At 46.0% G+C, this 23,848-nt stretch overlaps 1 protein-coding gene across 1 annotated transcript; it reads left to right on the forward strand.

The window, feature by feature from the left end:
- The first annotated feature begins 470 nt into the window (after positions 1 to 470).
- On the forward strand, positions 471 to 21,420 carry tnpo3 (transportin 3). The gene is made up of 23 exons (XM_059325949.1): positions 471 to 690; positions 7,081 to 7,281; positions 8,337 to 8,410; positions 9,381 to 9,537; positions 10,635 to 10,778; positions 11,554 to 11,729; positions 12,167 to 12,305; positions 13,540 to 13,686; positions 14,624 to 14,731; positions 14,801 to 14,892; positions 14,987 to 15,126; positions 15,207 to 15,398; positions 16,221 to 16,312; positions 16,990 to 17,066; positions 17,166 to 17,226; positions 17,304 to 17,444; positions 17,692 to 17,808; positions 18,098 to 18,192; positions 18,292 to 18,448; positions 18,771 to 18,938; positions 19,015 to 19,127; positions 20,578 to 20,661; positions 20,766 to 21,420. The coding sequence occupies exons 1-22, from the start codon at positions 571 to 573 to the stop codon at positions 20,636 to 20,638; spliced, it is 2,772 nt and encodes a 923-aa protein (XP_059181932.1). The 5' UTR covers positions 471 to 570; the 3' UTR covers positions 20,639 to 20,661; positions 20,766 to 21,420.
- Positions 21,421 to 23,848: the final 2,428 nt, after the last annotated feature.

The raw sequence follows: 23,848 nt of genomic DNA on the forward strand, positions 1-23,848 counted from the left end.
AAACAGTAAATAATAAATGGAGTTGTGTGTTTGTTTGTAAACAGTAAATAATAAATGGAGTTGTGTGTTTGTTTGTAAACAGTAAATAATAAATGGAGTTGTGTGTGTTTATTTATAAACAGTAAATAATAATATGGAGTTGTGTGTGTTTGTTTGTAAACAGTAAATAATAAATGGAGTTGTGTGTTTATTTATAAACAGTAAATAATAAATGGAGTTGTGTGTTTGTTTATAAACAGTAAATAATAAATGGAGTTGTGTGTGTTTGTTTGTTTGTTTATAAACAGTAAATAATAAATGGAGTTGTGTGTTTGTTTATAAACAGTAAATAATAAATGGAGTTGTGTGTGTTTGTTTGTAAACAGTAAATAATAAATGGAGTTGTGTGTGAGTCGCTCCCATCATGACGGGGCGGAACTAATGTTCCGCGCTGTGTTTCGGGCCGGGGGAGGATCGCGGTTGCACCGGGAAGCCTGTGAGATGGCGGCCGACAGTCAGACCGTGTAGGAGCCTCAGACCCGCCTGTGGAGAACTTTCTGCCTTACTGATCTGATCCGGACTCACCGAGCTATGGAGGGGGGCAAGCCGAGCCTGGCCCTGGTCTACCAGGCGGTCCAGGCCCTCTACCACGACCCGGACCCGGCCGGGAAGGAGCGCGCCTCGGTGTGGCTGGGGGAGCTGCAGAGATCGGTGAGAGGACCGGGGCAGGCCGGGGGGCCGGGGCCGGGGGCCCCCAGGGGCCGCCGGGGCCCTGGGGGAGAGGGTGCGGGGGGTCAGGGGTCTGAGGGGCCCGGGTCCACCGTCTCACCTGTTAATAAGAACCAGGTGGAGCTCAGTGCGCAGACTCAGAGCAGCCCGCTCCGCTAGCATCAGAGCTAAGCTAACTAGCTAAATGAATGGATGAAAACACACACACACACACACACGCACACACACACGTGGCTCTAATATAGACCTGGTTCCTCCTAGTTCACCCCGAGTCTCTGCTCGAGTCTCTGCCCGAGTCTCTGCTCGAGTCTCTGAGGAGTTTTAGCCGCAGGCCGCACTCGGTAGCTCTGCTAGCATGTTAGCATGCTAACAGTAAAGTTTGTTCTGTGACTTAGTGAGACGCGTCAGACAGGTGAGACCCCTCAGGTGAGTCTCTGGGGGACTAGAATATACTCTCTATAGCCAGACCTGACGTCTACCTGCGGACTGACGTCACTGGCCAGGTGAGAATGCAGGTTATTGATCTGTAGCTGAGATCAGACCACACCCAGCAGGTACGTGTTTACCTGCTGACGTCACTGGCCAGGTGAGACTCACTTATTACACCTGTAGTACACCGTTATTACACCGTTATTACACCGTCAGTCCTCAGGCCTCCTTCCTGTTGTTGTTTACATCAGCTGATCAACATCAACAAATATTCTGTTTGACTTTATTCAACTGTCTCAGGTTACACCTGGACAAGCAGGTAAAAACTACTAAATATTTTATGGGAAGTGACTTTCGTTTAGACGGTGACGGCGTTTTTGGGCTTAAAAAGGCAAAAATGTGAAACCAGCCTCCAGAGTGTAAAACTGTAATCCGCTCCCAGTGTTCCCACAGAGCAGGTAGCAGCTCCCAGTGTTCCCACAGAGCAGGTAGCAGCTCCCAGTGTTCCCACAGAGCAGGTAGCAGCTCCCAGTGTTCCCACAGAGCAGGTAGCAGCTCCCAGTGTTCCCACAGAGCAGGTAGCAGCTCCCAGTGTTCCCACAGAGCAGGTAGCAGCTCCCAGTGTTCCCACAGAGCAGGTAGCAGCTCCCAGTGTTCCCACAGAGCAGGTAGCAGCTCCCAGTGTTCCCACGGAGCAGGTAGCAGCTCCCAGTGTTCCCACAGAGCAGGTCGCAGCTCCCAGTGTTCCCACAGAGCAGGTAGCAGCTCCCAGTGTTCCCACAGAGCAGGTAGCAGCTCCCAGTGTTCCCACGGAGCAGGTAGCAGCTCCCAGTGTTCCCACAGAGCAGGTAGCAGCTCCCAGTGTTCCCACAGAGCAGGTAGCAGCTCCCAGTGTTCCCACGGAGCAGGTAGCAGCTCCCAGTGTTCCCACAGAGCAGGTAGCAGCTCCCAGTGTTCCCACAGAGCAGGTAGCAGCTCCCAGTGTTCCCACAGAGCAGGTAGCAGCTCCCAGTGTTCCCACGGAGCAGGTAGCAGCTCCCAGTGTTCCCACAGAGCAGGTAGCAGCTCCCAGTGTTCCCACAGAGCAGGTAGCAGCTCCCAGTGTTCCCACAGAGCAGGTAGCAGCTCCCAGTGTTCCCACAGAGCAGGTAGCAGCTCCCAGTGTTCCCACGGAGCAGGTAGCAGCTCCCCACTGGTTTTCAGCGGTGGTGGATGCAGTGGGCGGCGTTCAACACTTTCTGAAGCTGCGATATGAAAAAACCTGTATCTATTGTTCTATTATTATATATATTATTATATATATTAGCGTTGTCACAATACTAAAATTTTCAACTCGATACCGATACTCAGGAAAATATTCGATGCTCGATACCATTTTCAATACCACCAGGATAAAAACAAAGACCCCAAAATTTAACAAATATTTTTATTAACAAGAAAAATGCAACATGTTAAAATTGACAGAACCACAGGTTAAATATTTATAATAAACAGTTGACAGTATGATAACAAGCTTCAGGTCTGAGGTAGTACAAAAAATAAATAAATACAATAAACAATAACAATTAGAACAATATTTTGAGGTTGTATTGTATTAGGAAAGCTTGATAAAAAGAGGTAGAGTCGCTGTGTGTGTTGCTGTTTGGTTGCAGGTCGACTTTTCTCTGCTTCATTCTTCAAGAGAGAAAATAACTCTTTACAGTCACCAACATTCATGTAAAGTTATTAACTCTTAATGCTTATGTACACTGACACTGTGTCAGTTAACCTAATATGGGCATACTATGCGCCTGATTATTTATTTATTTACGTTGCTTATACTCATTAACGTGACGTCAGCCCTTAATTGCTAGCTGCGGCTAACGGCTAATAATAGCAGGGCTAACATTAATGCTAGCCACCGGCCACGATGACATCAGCAACAGGTCAGTCTGGAACCAAACCAGTAACAGGTCAGTCTGGAACCAAACCAGTAACAGGTCAGTCTGGAACTAAACCAGTAACAGGTCAGTCTGGAACCAAACCAGTAACAGGTCAGTCTGGAACCAAACCAGTAACAGGTCAGTCTGGAACTAAACCAGTAACAGGTCAGTCTGGAACCAAACCAGTAACAGGTCAGTCTGGAACCAAACCAGTAACAGGTCAGTCTGGAACTAAACCAGTAACAGGTCAGTCTGGAACCAAACCAGTAACAGGTCAGTCTGGAACTAAACCAGTAACAGGTCAGTCTGGAACCAAACCAGTAACAGGTCAGTCTGGAACCAAACCAGTAACAGGTCAGTCTGGAACTAAACCAGTAACAGGTCAGTCTGGAACCAAACCAGTAACAGGTCAGTCTGGAACCAAACCAGTAACAGGTCAGTCTGGAACCAAACCAGTAACAGGTCAGTCTGGAACCAAACCAGTAACAGGTCAGTCTGGAACTAAACCAGTAACAGGTCAGTCTGGAACCAAACCAGTAACAGGTCAGTCTGGAACCAAACCAGTAACAGGTCAGTCTGGAACCAAACCAGTAACAGGTCAGTCTGGAACTAAACCAGTAACAGCTCAGTCTAGAACCAAACCAGTAACAGGTCAGTCTGGAACTAAACCAGTAACAGCTCAGTCTAGAACCAAACCAGTAACAGGTCAGTCTGGAACCAAACCAGTAACAGGTCAGTCTGGAACTAAACCAGTAACAGGTCAGTCTGGAACCAAACCAGTAACAGGTCAGTCTGGAACCAAACCAGTAACAGGTCAGTCTGGAACCAAACCAGTAACAGGTCAGTCTGGAACTAAACCAGTAACAGCTCAGTCTAGAACCAAACCAGTAACAGCTCAGTCTAGAACCAAACCAGTAACAGGTCCGTCTGGAACCAAACACACGAACCTGTCCAACTTCACTGTGAAGGGAGTCGCTCCTTTAGATGTTTCAACAAGTTAGAAGTTTTGCTGGAGCACGCCACGGCGAGGGGGAGGGGGAGGGGCCTGCTGCTCTGTGAGTGTGTGTGTGTGTGAGTGTGTGAGTGTGTGTGTGCAGGCGTCGGGGGGGGGGGGGCTAGGGGGGGATCGGTACTTTTGAAAATGAGTATCGTATCCGGATACAACGTTTTAGTATCGATACTTTTGACAACCCTAATATATATATATATATTATTATTATTATTATTATTTTCACCTGCTGGGACACTATAAAGATGCAGCATTTGTAATTATTCAGTCAGTTCTTTAAAAGTAAGTTCTTTAAGAGAAGACAACTAAAACCAGTCTTACCAGAACAGCCTGGTTTCATTCCTCACCACAACGAGTTCAATCTTTAGATTCTGTGACAGGAATGATTTACACAAAACAACTTCAATTGGAGGCTTTTATTTCAAATAATTAACTTAAGACCTACCTCAACCAATAACCTGTTTTAACTTTTTGGGTAAATTAAGATAGTGTAACAATAAAATATATGAACACAAATAAAGAAACGACCTAAGGTTTTACAGGAGCACCACTGTTTGATAGAAGAGATAAATGAACCTTTACGAGCCGTTTGAGACCTCCTCATGCTGCTCCTTGTCCTCTTGACGAGGAAAAAAACTTTCAATACTCATCTCATCTGGATTAAAGCAGGAAACATTCAGAAAAAGTACTGATGACAGCAACAATAACAATAACTTTAATGATAACTTAAAACATGTGGTCTATTCTTTTTGATTTGACTGTGGGCATAGTAGTCTATCTCAAATATTAGGGCTGTAAAGTCCTAAATTCTTTAAATATATCACTTTATGAACATTTCAAACAGTTTAAGGTGAGAAAGTAGCCGTTTAGAGCCCCAGTGCCTCGTTCATTTGTATAAATACCAGCTGTTTACTATCTGGTTCGGACGAATTCAGCGCTACTCAAGCTAGCTGTGAGTAACGCACTTCCGGTTACATTCACAAAAATAAAACGCCCGTTGCCCTTTAAAACAATATAATTTGTGCTTTTACTTTGAAAACAGGAAGCGGACCTACCCTCGATGTAGCTAGCTTGAAGCAGCCGTTTTGACTGCTCTCGTCCCGTTAACAACCATTCAATACGCCTTAACGTTAGCTTAACGTTAGCGGAGTGTTGCTAGCTCTGGGATGGGCCGGTTCATTATAAAACCGTTATTTATTGGTGTGAATGTGTTTTCTGGAGGTAAACTAACGTTACAGACAGCGCTGCTCTTCTGTCCAACCACGTTTGTTTAATCGCCTTAAAAGACTTCTTCTTTGGTTGATTACAGCCTGTCACATATAACCGCATCTCATTTTATGTCATTTGCTGTGTTGCCAACACTGTCTATGCCGATTTCATTTCATATCATTACCTTTTCTGAGGAAACAATCATTTAGAGCAGGCGTATTTAAACAAAGTATCCTGGGATATAGCTCACCTTTCATAAACTCCAGACCGCCGCCGACCTTCTCTGTGCCAGAGCCAAAATAATCCAAAATAGTTCACATGTCTATATATCTATATAGATATAGATATAGATATGTGTGTATATATATATAGATATGTTAGCTTCTCTGTGCCAAAATAATCCAAAATAATTCACATATCTATATCTATATATATATATATAGATATATCTATATATATATATATATATGTGTGTGTGTGTATATATAGACCGTTTTCAGCACATTTTATGCAGTCCTTATAGTTGCACAAGTCACTGTTGCTAAACTGGTGTTGAGCTAGCGCACGTCAACAGTAACATCCAGCCTGTCACTAAAAACAGCTTTACCTGCTCCGCAGAACACCCGAGACACATGCATTATAACGTCGGACTGTCCATGTACATGTCTGTGTTGATAGAATCATTTTAGAAATTAAACCAACCTTGCATTTTCAATGTTAAAACATTTTCAGGGACTAGTTTCTCAGCAGCAGCGAAATTTTACTTTGTGGGTTAGTAGTAGTGCGTCAAAACGAAACCAGAAGAGCCCTCCAGTCGTGACAGCTAGTAGCTAGCAGCTATAAGACAGTAGCAGTTATAAACATGCCGCTTCAGTGTGCGTTCAAAAATTGTGGCAATAAAAGTTACAGATGGGCACCACAGAGTTTCCACCGGTCTCAGCATGGCTGGCAGTGGCCATAGTGTCCTGCTATCCTGTCTCCGCTATGACACCACCTAAATAAACCGAAGCCGTCTTCCACTGTCGCCTCACTAGCCTGGAGATAATATCACTCCGCCGCTGCCGTAACCTAAGCAACAACAGGGAACAAAGTACAAGCTATTCCAATGCTATGCAAGGTTGGTTTAATTTCTAAAATGATTCTATCAACACAGACATGTACATGGATAGTCCGACGTTATAATGCATGTGTCTCGGGTGTTCTGCGGAGCAGGTAAAGCTGTTTTTAGTGACAGGCTGGATGTTACTGTTGACGTGCGCTAGCTCAACACCAGTTTAGCAACAGTGACTTGTGCAACTATAAGGACTGCATAAAATGTGCTGAAAACGGTCTCCACCGACCTATATCACACCGGCTAAGTTGGAAATTAGGTCCTATGTCCAAAATTCCGAACTATTTCTTTAAGTGATGCCGCCTGGCTGCATACAATCACATTCACACACTTTAGGTCACCGTATCAGCAGATTTCCTCCTGGAAACACTCAATAAACCAGAATAAAAAGTGAAGACGAGACGCCACTTTAGTCTTCTGTTCAGACCGTCACCATGGAAACGGAGCCTGAACATTTCCTGTTGAACCTGAGAAACTTTATAGTTTAATGTAAATAGAAACTTTATAGTTTAATGTAAATAAAACTTTAATGTAAAAAGAAACTTTAATGTAAATAAAACTTTAATGTAAATAGAAACTTTATAGTTTAACGTAAATATCAAAATACTATAATAAGACACGTTGCAGGTGAACTCACCTGAAGCCCCGCCTCCAGTCTGAGCAGGTGTAATGACATCCCTTCCTGTCCACAGATGTACGCGTGGGAGATCTCCGACCAGCTGCTGCAGCTCAAACAGGACGTGGAGTCGTGTTACTTTGCTGCTCAGACCATGAAGATGAAGATCCAAACGTCCTTCTTCGAGCTTCCACCGGAGACCCACAATGCACTGCGAGACTCGCTGCTGACCCACATCCAGAACCTCAAAGACCTGTCCCCCATCATCGTCACACAGGTAACACACCTGGTTTACTACAGGTAGCTGGTCTACAGGTAGCTGGTCTCTACAGATAGCTGGTCTCTACAGGTTACTGGTCTCTACAGGTTACTGGACTCTACAGGTTACTGGTCTCTACAGGTTACTGGTCTCTACAGGTTACTGGTCTCTACAGGTTACTGGTCTCTACAGGTTACTGGTCTCTACAGGTAGCTGGTCTCTACAGGTAGCTGGTCTCTACAGGTAGCTGGTCTCTACAGGTTACTGGTCTCTACAGGTTACTGGTCTCTACAGGTAGCTGGTCTCTACAGGTTACTGGTCTCTACAGGTTACTGGTCTCTACAGGTAGCTGGTCTCTACAGGTTACTGGTCTCTACAGGTAGCTGGTCTCTACAGGTTACTGGTCTCTACAGGTTACTGGTCTCTACAGGTAGCTGGTCTACAGGTAGCTGGTCTCTACAGGTATCTGGTCTCTACAGGTAGCTGGTCTCTACAGGTAGCTGGTCTACAGGTAGCTGGTCTCTACAGGTTACTGGACTCTACAGGTTACTGGTCTCTACAGGTAGCCTTCTACAGGTAGCTGGTCTCTACAGGTAGCTGGTCTCTACAGGTAGCTGGTCTCTACAGGTAGCTGGTCTACAGGTAGCTGGTCTCTACAGGTTACTGGACTCTACAGGTTACTGGTCTCTACAGGTAGCTGGTCTCTACAGGTAGCTGGTCTCTACAGGTAGCTGGTCTCTACAGGTAGCTGGTCTCTACAGGTTACTGGTCTACAGGTAGCTGGTCTCTACAGGTAGCTGGTCTCTACAGGTTACTGGTCTCTACAGCTTACTGGTCTCTACAGCTTACTGGTCTCTACAGGTTACTGGTCTCTACAGGTTACTGGTCTACAGGTAGCTGGTCTCTACAGCTTTCTGGTCTCTACAGGTTACTGGACTCTACAGCTTACTGGACTCTACAGGTTACTGGTCTCTACAGGTTACTGGTCTCTACAGGAAGTGTTTCATGTATTTAAAGAGTTATATCAGGTGTGTATGACCTTTGACCCCTCTCTTGCTGACCTCTGTCCTCAGCTGGCGTTGGCAATCGCAGATCTCGCTCTTCAGATGGCGTCATGGAAAGGATGCGTTCACACACTCATAGAAAAGTAAGATGGGAACTACAAACATGGCTGCCGCTTCAGTCAGCAGGCAACCTGTAACTCTCACACCTGCAGTATTTTACCTGTAACTCTCACACCTGCAGTATTTTACCTGTAACTTTTACACCTGCAGTATTTTACCTGTAACTTTTACACCTGCAGTATTTTACCTGTAACTTTTACACCTGCAGTATTTTACCTGTAACTTTTACACCTGCAGTATTTTACCTGTAACTCTCACACCTGCAGTAGTTCACCTGTAACTCTCACACCTGCAGTATTTTACCTGTAACTCTCACACCTGCAGTATTTTACCTGTAACTTTTACACCTGCAGTATTTTACCTGTAACTTTTACACCTGCAGTATTTTACCTGTAACTTTTACACCTGCAGTATTTTACCTGTAACTTTTACACCTGCAGTATTTTACCTGTAACTTTTACACCTGCAGCATTTTACCTGTAACTTTTACACCTGCAGTAGTTTACCTGTAACTTTTACACCTGCAGTAGTTTAACTGTAACTTTTACACCTGCAGTAGTTTACCTGTAACTCTCACACCTGCAGTATTTTACCTGTAACTTTTACACCTGCAGTATTTTACCTGTAACTTTTACACCTGCAGTAGTTTACCTGTAACTTTTACACCTGCAGTATTTTACCTGTAACTTTTACACCTGCAGTAGTTTACCTGTAACTTTTACGCCTGCAGTAGTTTACCTGTAACTTTTACACCTGCAGTATTTTACCTGTAACTTTTACACCTGCAGTATTTTACCTGTAACTTTTACACCTGCAGTATTTTACCTGTAACTTTTACACCTGCAGTATTTTACCTGTAACTTTTACACCTGCAGTAGTTTACCTGTAACTTTTACACCTGCAGTAGTTTACCTGTAACTCTCAGGTTAATGTGATGGTTATTCTGTCCTCTGACGGTCTGACTCACCTGTCCGTGGCTCCGCCCCCTCTCAGGTACAACAATGACATCAGCTCGATGCCGTTCCTCATAGAGATTCTCACCGTGCTGCCGGAGGAAGTCCACAGTCGATCTCTGAGGATCGGAGCCAACCGGAGGACAGAAATCATCGAGGATCTGGCGTATTACTCCAGCACCGTCGTCACACTGCTGGTCAGAATCTGTTTCATTTTCACATTATTGAGACATTATTATTCATCAGCCTCATTTTATATAAAGTTTACTTCCTGACTATTGGTTTTATATAATCCAGCAGGTTTGTGATATTTTTATCTTTAGAATTAATCAGTTTCGTTTTTCAACATATTTAACCCTCGAAGCCTCTTTAAAATTAACGCACACTCTTTTTTTTCACTTTCACTGCATCAAACCTTTTAGCAGCTTCTGACCTAACCAAATATAAACAGAAATATATGAATATTTTTCATTTTTTAGGTATTCATGCCCTTTTTGTCATAAGAAACCCTGATTTTCTCAAGGCCACAAACAAAATATGCAATATTTTTAAAAACAAGGTGCAAAGTGGAATATTTAGGATGAGGTTATTACAGCCTTGACTAGGCCAATCATTGATAACAAAATGTTTGTATTTTTGTAATCATTGATAACAATATTGATTTTTATGCATTTTTATTTTTGGAGCTATGAGAGTTTATTTGAAAAACTCTAACTTTGACTCTTCGGGACCCAAAATGGTCCTTATATGTGTTTATAATGGGAGTCAATGGGACTAAATATGTGTTTATAATGGGAGTCAATGGGACTAAATATGTGTTTATAATGGGAGTCAATGGGACCAAATATGTGTTCATAATGGGAGTCAATGGGACTAAATATGTGTTTATAATGGTAGTCAATGGGACCAAATTGGGCCCGAAGGGTCCAAGTGTGAGTGTTATGCGTATCTTCTATTTTATTCAACTTACAAAGACGGGATCATGGAATTTTAAAAATTATAATGAAAAATGACTCCTGGCCAAATTTCATACAATTGGCCTTTAAACTGACCGATATATTGAGAATCAAAAACATAAAAAAGACAGAATGTCCATTGTTGGTCCCCAAGGTGCTTCTTTTGTAGTCATTTTGTGTCTTTTTTTTGTCATTTTGTGTCTCTTTTTGGTCATTTTGTAAACCTTTTTTTAGTCATTTTGTTCCTTTTTTTTTTGTCATTTTGTGTCTTTTTTTTGTCATTTTGTGTTTCTTTATGTTTTTATTCCGTTTAATCTGATTTGAACGTTTTGTTTCAGACGTCATGTGTGGAGAAGACGGGGAACGATGAGAAGATGTTCATCAAGGTGTTTCGCTGTTTGGGCAGCTGGTTCAACCTCGGAGTCCTCGACAGCAACTTCATGGCCAGTAACCAGCTGCTCATGGTCCTCTTCCAAGTCCTGGTGAGGTTTTATACTCGTCACACAGGTTTACAGGGACGTTTATTTAAAGGACCTGAGGAACAAGGTTATAATAGTTTTGGATTTTTCATTAGTTTTAGTTTTAATTTCGTTGTGATTTTTTCTTTTCAAATTAAGTTAGTTTTAGTTTTTAGAGTGAGTTTGCTAGTTTTAATTAGTTTTTATTTTTTTGAAAATGGTGCCTGTTTGTCAATTTTTTTTCTCTTAAATTTGTCACTTTTTTCCCGTAAATTTGTCACTTTTTTTTCTTAAAATTTGTCACCTTTTTCTCGTATATTTGAGATTTTTTTCTTGTAATTTCATCACTTTTTTATCGTGATTTTGTCACTTTTTTCTTGTAATTTCGTCACTTTTTTCTCGTAATTTTGTCACTTTTTTCTCGTTAATTTGTCGCTTTTTTTCTCATAAATTTGCGCTTTTTTTAAAACTAGTTTTGGTGTTAGTTTAAGTTTTTTTGTAATGGGGTATTTGTTGGGTCCAGATTCAATAAGGTCACAATAAATGTTTCCTTTATTTCCTTTGTCTGATCCATCTCAGCCCCAATAAGTTTATTAAGTCATCAAACCAGATAGATGAAATAGATTTCATATCAACCAAAAAGGTTTACGGAGGAAAAAAGTTGACAAAGACCAAAACGAAGGACATTTTCACTATAATTTTAGTTAGTTTTGTTAGTTTTCGTTAACTATAATAACCATGGTGAGGAATCTGTGGTTTCTAACGCAGGAAGTATAAAAGGTTTCTCTTGTCTCCACAGCAGAGGGATGAAACCTCCACCAATCTCCACGAAGCGGCGTCCGACTGCGTCTGCTCGGCTCTGTACGCCATCGAGAACGTGGACACCAACATGGCGTTGGCGCTGCAGCTCTTCCAAGGCGTCCTGACGCTGGAGACGGCGTACCACATGGCCGTGGCCCGAGAAGACCTCGACAAGTGAGGACTGTTGTGTATTAATTTGAAGATGTATTAAAATATCAGACATATAGCAGTTTAAATATCCATCACATACGGTTTGACCAACAGTCACAGTCTCTTTACAGGAAACTCCTGCTTGATTGAGATCAGAGCAGCTCTGAGTTAGGAAATCCCACTGCACCATTTGAAACAATAACAGGAAAGCAAGAGACCTGACACATGAACATTAGCTATAATAGTAACAGAAATAGGAAAGCTGGGCAGTTGCTGTTTGAACCAAGGACCTGCTTTGTGTATCTTGAATATTGTATCTGTTTTGTGATACTTGTCAATAAATCTTTCAGGGCTGTCTTTCTAGAAACTCTTGTTGTCTCTTAAGATTTTCACGCAGGAAACTGGTTCTGGTTATGTTGTTCAGTGTACGATGAGCCAAACTTGTTTCCCTCCGTCCTCAGAGTGCTGAACTACTGCCGGATCTTCACCGAGCTCTGCGAGACGTTTCTGGAAACCACAGTGAGGAGTCCAGGCCAGGGCATGGGGGACCTGAGGACCCTGGAGCTGCTGCTGATCTGTGCAGGACACCCTCAGTACGAGGTACGCAAATAACCACAACACCTGTGACGTTACCATGACAACACTTGCACAAACCAAGGTTATTATAGTTAACGAAAACTAATGAAATAACCAAAACTAGAATTGAAAAAACATTTTCGTTAACTGAAATAAAAATAAAAACGATAACTAACTGAAACTGTATTTTGTGGTTATAAAACTAACTAAAATTATAGTGAAAATGTCCTTCGTTTCCGTCTTTGTCAACTTGTTTCATCCGTAAACCTTTTTGGTTGATATGAAATCTATTTCATCTATCTGGTTTTATGACTTAATAAACTTATTGGAGCTGAGATGGATCAGACAAAGGAAATAAAGGAAACATTTATTGTGACCTTATTGAATCTGGACCCAACAAATACCCCATTACAAAAAAACTACAACTAATAAAAACTAAACTACAACTAATAAAAACTAAACTAAAACTAGTAAAAACTGAACTTAAACTACTAAAAATTAAACTAAAACTAATAAAAACTAGTAAAAACTAAACTGTAACTAACTTAAATTATAGTGAAAATGTCCTTTGTTTTTGTCAACTTTTTTGTAACCCAAACCCTAAATAAATAACCAGCGCCACAACAACACGCCGCATTTGCAAAAACTGGTGAAGCAGTGTTGCCAACTTAGAAACTTTGTTGCTATATTTAGCGACTTTTTAGACCCCCTTAGCGACTATTTTGCAAAAAAAAAAGCAACTGGCAACAATTCCAGCGACTTTCTCTGGTGTTATTGGAGACTTTTGGAAACTGGTTCTTACTCTTCTTAACGAGCAGCGGAGGCTCGTTAAGAAGAGTAGACCGAGCAGACCGAACACATTGTGCGTAGGCCCCCATGAGGGAACACTGGAGTTAAAACTAAAAGACAACAGGTAGGGAAAGAAAATACAAACGATGTGATGAGCATCTAAATAAGTAAATAGATAAATAGGTGAACAAATAAAATAAAAAATAAAAATAGTAAAATTTGTTTACAACAAGCACCAGACACTAAAAACTGTTCCTATTGTTTGTTAAAAAGTAGTGCAATAAAAATACAGATGTTTTCCCTAACATGATGAATAATGATTACAATATTGATCAAAATAATCGTGATTATCATTGTGGCCATAATCGTGAAGCCCTAGTTGCAGCCCTAAAAATAACCACAAATATCAGCCAGATCTCCTTTAATTTGTGAAAATAATCCCATTGTCCCGGTCTTTGTTGTGATCCAGGTGGTGGAGATCTCCTTTAACTTCTGGTACCGTCTCGGAGAACATCTCTATAAAATCAACGATGCGGCTCTTCACACCATCTTCAGACCGTACATCCAGAGACTTCTGCACTGTTTGGCCCGACACTGTCAACTGGATCCAGACCATGTAAGTCACCTGGATCAGGTCTACAGAGAACCCTCTCTCTAACCCAGAACTGTATGAGTCAGATACTTTAAACCATGGGTCTCAATCTCGCGGCCCCTGGGCCAATTGTGGCCCTCGTGACGATGTTTTGTGGCCCCCACCTTGATATGAAAGTTTTATATGAATGTTGTGTGTGGAAGGTCTCTTTATTGCTCCAGCTGGAGCTTTGTTTCACTTGTTTCTATGACGACGTTAACAACAGCCCGGTAGTCTTCCTTTAGGCGCTCGCTATCCCGCTACTTTCTACCATCTACACATGTCCTGATGTTCATGTCATCATGAAAGACATGAATATAGAGCGCAAAAAGAAAGGCAACTGCTACGGGACCGTTTATTATCTGCCGTGTTGTTTGTAAACTATATTATACATACACAGTCTGGTTTTCTGTGTTAGAAAAACTGCAGTTACTTCAGAGAGTTTTATATCCTCTTTAATTGCTTCACACATGAACAAGGTACAGGACTTACTGTGGTGAGGTCTCACAAAAATAAAACTCTGTGTGCGGGATCACGCATCACAACATGGCGACCGGTCCGGATCCATAAAAACGCACATTATACAGCAAATAATAATAATCAACCAATTAAATAACTTGTACTCACACAACGAACACTAAGTGATACCAGTTCTGATGAGGCTCAGTTTGACTCGTAACTGACGAGGATGTGCTGCAGCAGCGGCGCACTGAACTGGTAACTTTTCCTCCGGAACTGTTTGTCATTCATTCGGGTCTACTCGGGTCATTTAGACATTTAGAAAAAAATTTTAGCAAAGTTTTTTTTGTGGAATACCTGATGGGGCCCAGCCTCACCCAGATACTGCCTCTAGCGGCCCCCAGGTAATTTGAGTTTGAGACCGCTGCTTTAAACTGTAACTGGAGGCTGTTTGGTTTGACAGGAGGGAATCCCAGAGGACACGGATGACTTCGGAGAGTTCAGGATGAGAGTCTCGGACCTCGTCAAAGACGTCATTTTCCTGGTTGGATCCATGGAATGTTTCTCTCAGGTAACTTATCAACAGCTGAAGGTTTTCAGTGTCTGGAACATGTTCTGAAAGGTTCTCCTTTGTTCTCAGTTATATTCTACGTTAAAAGAAGGAAACCCTTCCTGGGAGGTGACGGAGGCCGTTCTTTTCATCATGGCGGCCATCGCTAAAAGTGTCGACCCGTAAGTATCTGAGACCGTTGGACCGATATCCTGACCAGCCGAAACACATTAAAGACACGAGTTTTTGTCGTCTCAGAGTCCGTTTGTGTTTCAGAGAGAACAACCCGACGCTGTCCGAGGTGCTGCAGCAGGTGGTTTTACTTCCAGAGAGCGTCCACATGGCGGTTCGTTACACGAGCATCGAGCTGGTGGGAGAGATGAGCGAGGTGGTGGACAGGAACCCCAGATTCCTCGGTACGAGTCGCCTCTACGAGTTAACGGACTCTAATGAAACGTTATTAGTGTGTGAGTCTGATACTCTGTGTTCCTTTCAGACCCCGTGCTGAACTACCTGATGAAAGGTCTCCGGGAGAAACCGCTGGCGTCGGCCGCCGCCAAGGCGATCCACAACATCTGCTCCGTGTGCAGAGACCACATGGCTCAACACTTCCAGGGGCTGCTGGACATCGCCCGCGCCCTCGACTCCTTCGCCCTGTCCACCGAGGCCGCCGTGGGGCTGCTCAAAGGTAGGCCACGCCCCCGGCACACCTGGTGACATCATCAGGTACACCTGTAGTGGCGTCATCAGGTCAGTTCACCTGTAGTGGCGTCATCAGGTCAGTTCACCTGTAGTGACGTCATCAGGTCAGTTCACCTGTAGTGGCGTCATCATGTCAGTTCACCTGTAGTGGCGTCATCAGGTCAGTTCACCTGTAGTGACGTCATCAGGTCAGTTCACCTGTAGTGGCGTCATCAGGTCAGTTCACCTGTAGTGGCGTCATCAGGTCAGTTCACCTGTAGTGACGTCATCAGGTCAGTTCACCTGTAGTGACGTCATCATGTCAGTTCACCTGTAGTGGCGTCATCAGGTCAGTTCACCTGTAGTGGCGTCATCAGGTCAGTTCACCTGTAGTGGCGTCATCAGGTCAGTTCACCTGTAGTGACGTCATCAGGTCAGTTCACCTGTAGTGACGTCATCAGGTCAGTTCACCTGTAGTGGCGTCATCAGGTCAGTTCAGGTGTGTCCAGGGCTGTGTCACTCCTCAGCCTTATAATGAGCATCGATTGGCCTCAGTAGCTCACCTGGTCACCTGTCTCTCCCAGCTGCTGCTTCAGTGGCGTCATCAGATTGTTTAACTTACCTGTACAGGTAAAGTTCATTCAGTGCAGCAGAAGATTCACATGTCTCCAAACGCTTCCCTCCCTGTGAAGCTGTAGGTTACCTGCGTGGGTTTACCTGTCTCCCCTGTCTGTCTGTCTGTCTGTCTGTCTCTGACCTGCTGGTTGTTATACACCTGTCTCCAGGTAAATGTCCAGTCATGTGACGGTGTGTTTATTTACCTGTCCAGGTACGGCTCTGGTCCTGGCTCGTCTTCCTCTGGAGAAGATCGCAGAATGTCTCAGTGATCTCTGTGCTGTTCAGGTCCTGGCCCTGAAAAAGGTCTGTCCTTACCTGTCTGTCCTCTCACCTGTCTGTCTGTCCTCTCACCTGTCTGTCCTCACCTGTCTGTCTGTCCTCTCACCTGTCTGGCTGTCCTCTCCTGTCAGTCTGTTCTCACCTGTCTGTCCTCTCCTGTCAGTCTGTCCTCACCTGTCTGTCCTCTCCTGTCAGTCTGTCCTCACCTGTCTGTCCTCTCACCTTTCAGTCTGTCCTCACCTGTCTGTCTGTCCTCGTCTGGCTGTCCTCACCTGTCTGGCTGTCCTCTCACCTGTCTGTCTGTCCTCTCACCCGTCTGTCTGTCCTCTCACCCGTCTATCTGTCCTCTCACCCGTCTGTCTGTCCTCTCCTGTCAGTCTGTCCTCTCCTGTCAGTCTGTCCTCTCCTGTCAGTCTGTCCTCACCTGTCTGTCCTCTCACCTGTCTGTCCTCTCACCTGTCTGTCTGTCCTCTCACCTGTCTGTCTGTCCTCTCACCTGTCTGTCTGTCCTCTCCTGTCAGTCTGTCCTCACCTGTCTGTCCTCTCACCTGTCTGTCTGTCCTCTCACCCGTCTGTCTGTCCTCTCACCTGTCTGTCTGTCTCCTCACCTGTCTGGCTGTCCTCTCACCTGTCTGTCTGTCCTCTCACCTGTCTGTAGGACAGAGGGAGCAGACACTGAATACAACCTGTTTTTCTTTCAGCTTCTGGCTGAAGAATCGACCAACGGTAAATCAGCTGATCCCACCGTGTGGCTCGACAGGCTGGCTGTGATCTTCAGGTGAGTTTACCTGTTTCATTTACCTGGAGTCAAATTTCAAACTTTGTTAAATTTGCGAAGCTGCAGGCAGTAAACTGTTTTGTTTGTTTTTTTCTTCAGACACACAAACCCCATCGTAGAGAACGGACAGACTCACCCCTGTCAGAAAGTCATCCAGGAGGTAAACACCTGAGAGAATCAGTAACTCACCTGAGTCCTGCTGCACACCTCTTACCTGTGTCTGTGTCTCACCTGTAGATCTGGCCCGTGCTGTCGGAGACTCTCAACACTCATCAGGCTGATAACAGGATCGTGGAGCGATGCTGTCGCTGTCTCAGGTTCGCCGTACGATGTGTCGGAAAAGGCTCCGCCTCCCTGCTGCAGCCGCTCGTCACTCAGGTAAGACGCACCTGAACTGACCCGTGTCAGGGGAACACAGCTGTTGATGTCAGGGGAACACACCTGTTGATGTCAGGGGAACACAGCTGTTGATGTCAGGGGAACACACCTGTTGATGTCAGGGGAACACACCTGTTGATGTCAGGGGAACACACCTGTTGATGTCAGGGGAACACACCTGTTGATGTCAGGGGAACACACCTGTTGATGTGTTCTGTTTGTCTGATTGGATGTTTGTTGTCCCCAGATGGTCAGTGTGTACCAGGTGTATCCACACTCCTGCTTCCTGTACCTGGGCAGCATCCTGGTGGACGAGTACGGCATGGAGGAGGGCTGCAGGCAGGGACTGCTGGACATGTTACAGGTAGACGCACCTGTAGACCAGGTCTACTTACCAACACACCTGTAGACCAGGTCTTCTTACCAACACACCTCTAGACCAGGTCTACGCACCAACACACCGCTAGACCAGGTCTACGCACCAACACACCTGTAGGTCAGGTCTACACACCTGTAGGCCAGGTGTCCGGGTTGTAAACACACCTTTAGAGGGTCAAAGGTCAAGGTGTGGTACCTGTCTGGTCTGTAAACTCACCTGTAGACCAGGTGTACGTTCTGTAAACTCACCTGTAAATTCACCTGTCCCCCTTCAGGCTCTGTGCATGCCGACCTTCCAGCTGTTGGAGCAGCAGAACGGTCTGAGAAATCATCCCGACACCGTGGACGACCTGTTCAGACTGGCCACCAGGTGAGTCTGGTTCACCTGTGTGTCCTCTGATATCTACCTGGATGTCTCCCTGGTGTCTACCTGGTGTCTACCTGTCTCTCTGTCCCTCTGTGTGTCCAGGTTTGTCCAGAGGAGTCCCGTCACTCTACTCAGCAGCAGCATCATCGTCCACATCATCCAGTGCGCCGTCGCTGCCACGTCCCTCGACCACCGAGACGCAAACTGCAGCGTCATGAAGTTCGTCAGAGACCTGATTCACACGGGGGTCGCCAACGACGTGAGTGTCCCCTGATGTCTGTCCTCTGTCCCCTGTCCTCTGTCCCCTGAGTGCAGCAGCAGGAACATGTCTCTAATGTCTGTCCCCTGTCCTCTGTCCCCTGATGTCTGTCCCCTGATGTCTGTCCCCTGATGTCTGTCCCTGTCCCCTGATGTCTGTCCCCTGATGTCTGTCCCCTGATGCCTGTCCCCTGATGCCTGTCCTCTGTCCCCTGATGTCTGTCCCCTGTCGTCTGTCCCCTGATGTCTGTCCCCTGATGTCTGTCCCCTGAGTGCAGCAGCAGGAACATGTCTCTAATGTCTGTCCCCTGTCCCCCGTGCAGCACGAGGAGGACTTTGAGGTGAGGAAGCAGCTGATTGGCCAGGCCATGGAGCAGCACGGCCAGCAGCTGGTCACTCAGCTGATGCACTCGTGTTGTTTCTGTCTGCCGCCGTACACGCTGCCGGACGTGGCCGAGGTCCTCTGGGAGGTCATGGTGTTCGACAGACCTGTGAGTAGGACGAGAGACGGGGGACAGGTGAGTCTCCGTCCCCTCAGGTACCTTTAACCTCCGTCTTCTGTTTCAGACCTTCTGCCGCTGGTTAGAAAGCGCTCTGAAAGGTTTACCGAAGGAGACGTCAGGAGGCGCCGTGACCGTCACGCACAAACAGCTGACGGATTTTCACAAACAGGTCACCAGGTGAGACAACAAGTTTTAAACAGGTCATCAGGTGAGACAACAAGTATTAAACAGGTCACCGAGTGAGACAACAAGTATTAAACAGGTCACCAGGTGAGACAACGAGTATTAAACAGGTCACCGGGTGAGACAACAAGTATTAAACAGGTCACCGAGTGAGACAACAAGTATTAAACAGGTCATCAGGTGAGACAACAAGTTTTAAACAGGTCACCAGGTGAGACAACGAGTATTAAACAGGTCACCGGGTGAGACAACAAGTATTAAACAGGTCACCGAGTGAGACAACAAGTATTAAACAGGTCATCAGGTGAGACAACAAGTTTTAAACAGGTCACCAGGTGAGACAACAAGTTTTAAACAGGTCATCAGGTGAGACAACAAGTATTAAACAGGTCACCAGGTGAGACAACAAGTATTAAACAGGTCACCAGGTGAGACAACGAGTATTAAACAGGTCACCGGGTGAGACAACAAGTTTTAAACAGGTCATCAGGTGAGACAACAAGTATTAAACAGGTCACCAGGTGAGACAACAAGTATTAAACAGGTCACCAGGTGAGACAACAAGTATTAAACAGGTCATCAGGTGAGACAACAAGTATTAAACAGGTCACCAGGTGAGACAACAAGTATTAAACAGGTCACCGGGTGAGACAACAAGTTTTAAACAGGTCATCAGGTGAGACAACAAGTATTAAACAGGTCACCAGGTGAGACAACAAGTATTAAACAGGTCACCAGGTGAGACAACAAGTATTAAACAGGTCACCAGGTGAGACAACGAGTATTAAACAGGTCACCGGGTGAGACAACAAGTTTTAAACAGGTCACCGGGTGAGACAACAAGTATTAAACAGGTCACCGAGTGAGACAACAAGTATTAAACAGGTCACCAGGTGAGGCAACGAGTATTAAACAGGTCACCAGGTGAGACAACAAGTATTTAACAGGTCAGGGTCGGGGTTAGGGGCAGATAGTGAGGCTTTCGGGAACATACAGCGCCGACTGTAAGGCGTTCAGGGACCTCTGGAGCCGACAGTGAGGCATTCAGGGTGTTTCCTGTCAAGGGTGAGGCGTTCAGGGACATGTGGAGCCGACGGTGAGGCGTTCAGGGACATGTGGTGCCGACGGTGAGTCGTTCAGGGTGTTTCCAGTGAAGGGTGAGGCGTTCAGGGACGTTGAGCAGTAAGGATGTGTTGCAGCCGGAGGCGTCTGGCAGGTTTTGTTGGGACTTGTTGGGAACGTAGAAAAACCGGAATCATCACAGCGAGTTGAGACAAATTTGAAGCCACCTGAGTTTACCTGAACACAGAGAATGAGTTTGTAAAAGTCTGAGTTTACCTGAACACACTGAACGAGTTTATAAACGTCTTTAACTCTTTAACGTCTGTCACCTGAAGACCTTCATCATGTTTATTATATTATTATTATATTATTTGTGTTTCAGTGCTGAGGAGTGTAAACAGGTGTGTTGGGCCATCAGAGAGTTCACCAGACTGTTCCGATAGCTGCAACCTTCACACAACACCAGGTAACACACACACACACACACACACACACACACACACACACACACACCTGTTGCCCAGGTGCGTAATGGTTCAGGTGCTCAGCTTGTCCTTTCTTCTTGTGCAGGTTAAATCTTTTGTTGACCAACATTCAGAGGTGACGGCAAAAAGCTGCGACTGCAGACGAGGATCCAAAGGAGAACCAGGAGGGACGAGCTGAGGCCAGAGAAGTACCAGGAGGGACTTTGAATGTGAAATGGGACGAATCGCTCTGAAGGACTGACAGAGTGAGGACTGATTGGACAGACTGAGTCCTCCACCCCGACCCCCGACCTCACCTGACCTCACCTGCAGCAGGTGTCAGGTGGGCGGGGTCGGGTCCAGCAGGTGGGCGGGGTCAGGACTGGGAGAAGTTCACTAAGTGAACCGAAGCGGATCTTCATCAATCGTAGGACGTGCCTGGCCAACAGTTTTTAAGAGAAGATTTATTTTTGGGACTTTGGTCGTGATGTTTTTGTCCGTGCCATACAAAGAGCCAAAAGATTTCCCATGATGCTCTTGGCTGAGCGGCTGCCTGTAGAGGCGTAATGCTGGAGGATTTGGCGTCACCTTTGACCTTTTAACTTTGGTTGACTTTTAGTTGTTTTTCCACAAAGTGAGACAGAGTGAACTCTGGGTAATGAGACGGAGAGACTGACACCATGACATCATCGGTGATGTAGCCTTGTTGTAAACAATAAAAAAACAACTGAAACAACAAACAGTCTGATTCAGTGTTTCACTCGTCTGTTGAGGCTCCTTTCTGTCAGCAGGTGTCAGCAGACCTTCATCTGGTGCAGGTAAGTTCTCAAGGACTCGACGCTGCCCCCCTGAAGGACTCGTTGCTGCCCCCCTGAAGGACTCGTAGCTGCCCCCCTGAAGGACTCGTTGCTGCCCCCCTGAAGGACTCGACGCTGCCCCCCTGAAGGACTCGACGCTGCCCCCCTGAAGGACTCGACGCTGCCCCCCTGAAGGACTCGTTGCTGCCCCCCTGAAGGACTCGTTGCTGCCCCCCTGAAGGACTCGTAGCTGCCCCCCTGAAGGACTCGGCACTGCCCCCCTGAAGGACTCGTTGCTGCCCCCCTGAAGGACTCGACGCTGCCCCCCTGAAGGACTCGTTGCTGCCCCCCTGAAGGACTCGTTGCTGCCCCCCTGAAGGACTCGACGCTGCCCCCCTGAAGGACTCGTTGCTGCCCCCCTGAAGGACTCGTTGCTGCCCCCCTGAAGGACTCGTTGCTGTCCCCCTGAAGGACTCGTAGCTGCCCCCCTGAAGGACTCGTAGCTGCCCCCCTGAAGGACTCGTAGCTGCCCCCCTGAAGGACTCGACACTGCCCCCCTGAAGGACTCGTTGCTGCCCCCCTGAAGGACTCGTTGCTGCCCCCCTGAAGGACTCGTTGCTGCCCCCCTGAAGGACTCGTTGCTGTCCCCCTGAAGGACTCGTAGCTGCCCCCCTGAAGGACTCGTAGCTGCCCCCCTGAAGGACTCGTAGCTGCCCCCCTGAAGGACTCGACACTGCCCCCCTGAAGGACTCGTTGCTGCCCCACGAAGGACTCGTTGCTGCCCCCCTGAAGGACTCGTTGCTGCCCCCCTGTGGCTGAAGGACTCGTTGCTGCCCCCCTGAAGGACTCGTTGCTGCCCCCCTGAAGGACTCGACGCTGCCCCCCTGAAGGACTCGACGCTGCCCCCCTGAAGGACTCGACGCTGCCCCCCGAAGGACTCGACGCTGCCCCCCGAAGGACTCGACGCTGCCCCCCTGAAGGACTCGACGCTGCCCCCCTGAAGGACTCGTAGCTGCCCCCCTGAAGGACTCGACGCTGCCCCCCTGAAGGACTCGACGCTGCCCCCCTGAAGGACTCGTAGCTGCCCCCCTGAAGGACTCGACGCTGCCCCCCTGAAGGACTCGACGCTGCCCCCCTGAAGGACTCGTAGCTGCCCCCCTGAAGGACTCGACGCTGCCCCCCTGAAGGACTCGACGCTGCCCCCCTGAAGGACTCGTAGCTGCCCCCCTGAAGGACTCGACGCTGCCCCCCTGAAGGACTCGTAGCTGCCCCCCTGAAGGACTCGTAGCTGCCCCCCTGAAGGACTCGATGCTGCCCCCCTGAAGGACTCGACGCTGCCCCCCTGAAGGACTCGTAGCTGCCCCCCTGAAGGACTCGACGCTGCCCCCCTGAAGGACTCGACGCTGCCCCCCTGAAGGACTCGTTGATCCAGTCTGCAGCTGATTCTTTATTCATTCATATCAATTTTTTATCCTCAGTAGCTTTATTTTGAAATGTGCGCTACACTTCCTGTCAGTGTGACAAGGAAAAACAAAACTATAAATATATGAATGTCATTAAATGTGTGTGTGTGTTTGTCAGCTCTTATCAGTTGCTTGTTTCTTCATAGTAGTTATAGTATATTATATAGTATATTTATAGTAATTATATTATTATAGGAAGTGTAATATAAGTATAGTAATTATATTATTATTATTATGATAGTAAGTAAAGTAATTATAACTCTAACCCTCTTATTTTGTTTTAATTAGTTGTTAAATGTTTGTTAGTTATTTGTTGGTTCGTTTTAAATTAGTTGTTGGTTAATTGTTTGGTTTTTTTGTTAATTAGCTCATTAGTTTAAATTGAACTTAAAGTGTCTTTATGTTGTTTTTTGTGTGAAAATGAAACCTCCGTTAGTTTCCGGAAGGAAAAGGGAGGAAACCTGAACTTCTTCTTCTCTAAAATCTGTCAGTCAAAACACCTGCAGAGCACACCGGAAACTACCTGACACTTTCAAAATAAAACACGGAAGGGTCCAAGTATCCAGTAAAACACACACAGAAACACACACACTTTGCGGTGCAACCTGTATGACGTCACCTCTGCAGAGACTTAGTTTGTTTACCTCTTCTGTCCCCACAAACATGTTTATTTACTTTAGTGGAGCTTTTATTTTGTCTTCCTACAGGAAGTGGTCGTCATTGTGTCAGCTTGTTGTGTGTGTGTTTGTGTGTGAAGTTTCCGAAGCGGCTTCAGTTTGTGTCGCGGCTCGTTGTTTGTCTCTGTATGTTTGTTTTTTGTTTGTTTGTTGACGTCACTGTGGAGCTGCGGAGCTTCAAACTCAACAGTTTAACAGCGATCAGAACCAGGTGAGCCTCCATTAAACCACACACACACTCACACACACACA

The sequence above is a fragment of the Centropristis striata genome, chromosome 22, assembly GCF_030273125.1.
Source record: "Centropristis striata isolate RG_2023a ecotype Rhode Island chromosome 22, C.striata_1.0, whole genome shotgun sequence".
Lineage (NCBI taxonomy): Eukaryota > Metazoa > Chordata > Actinopteri > Perciformes > Serranidae > Centropristis > Centropristis striata.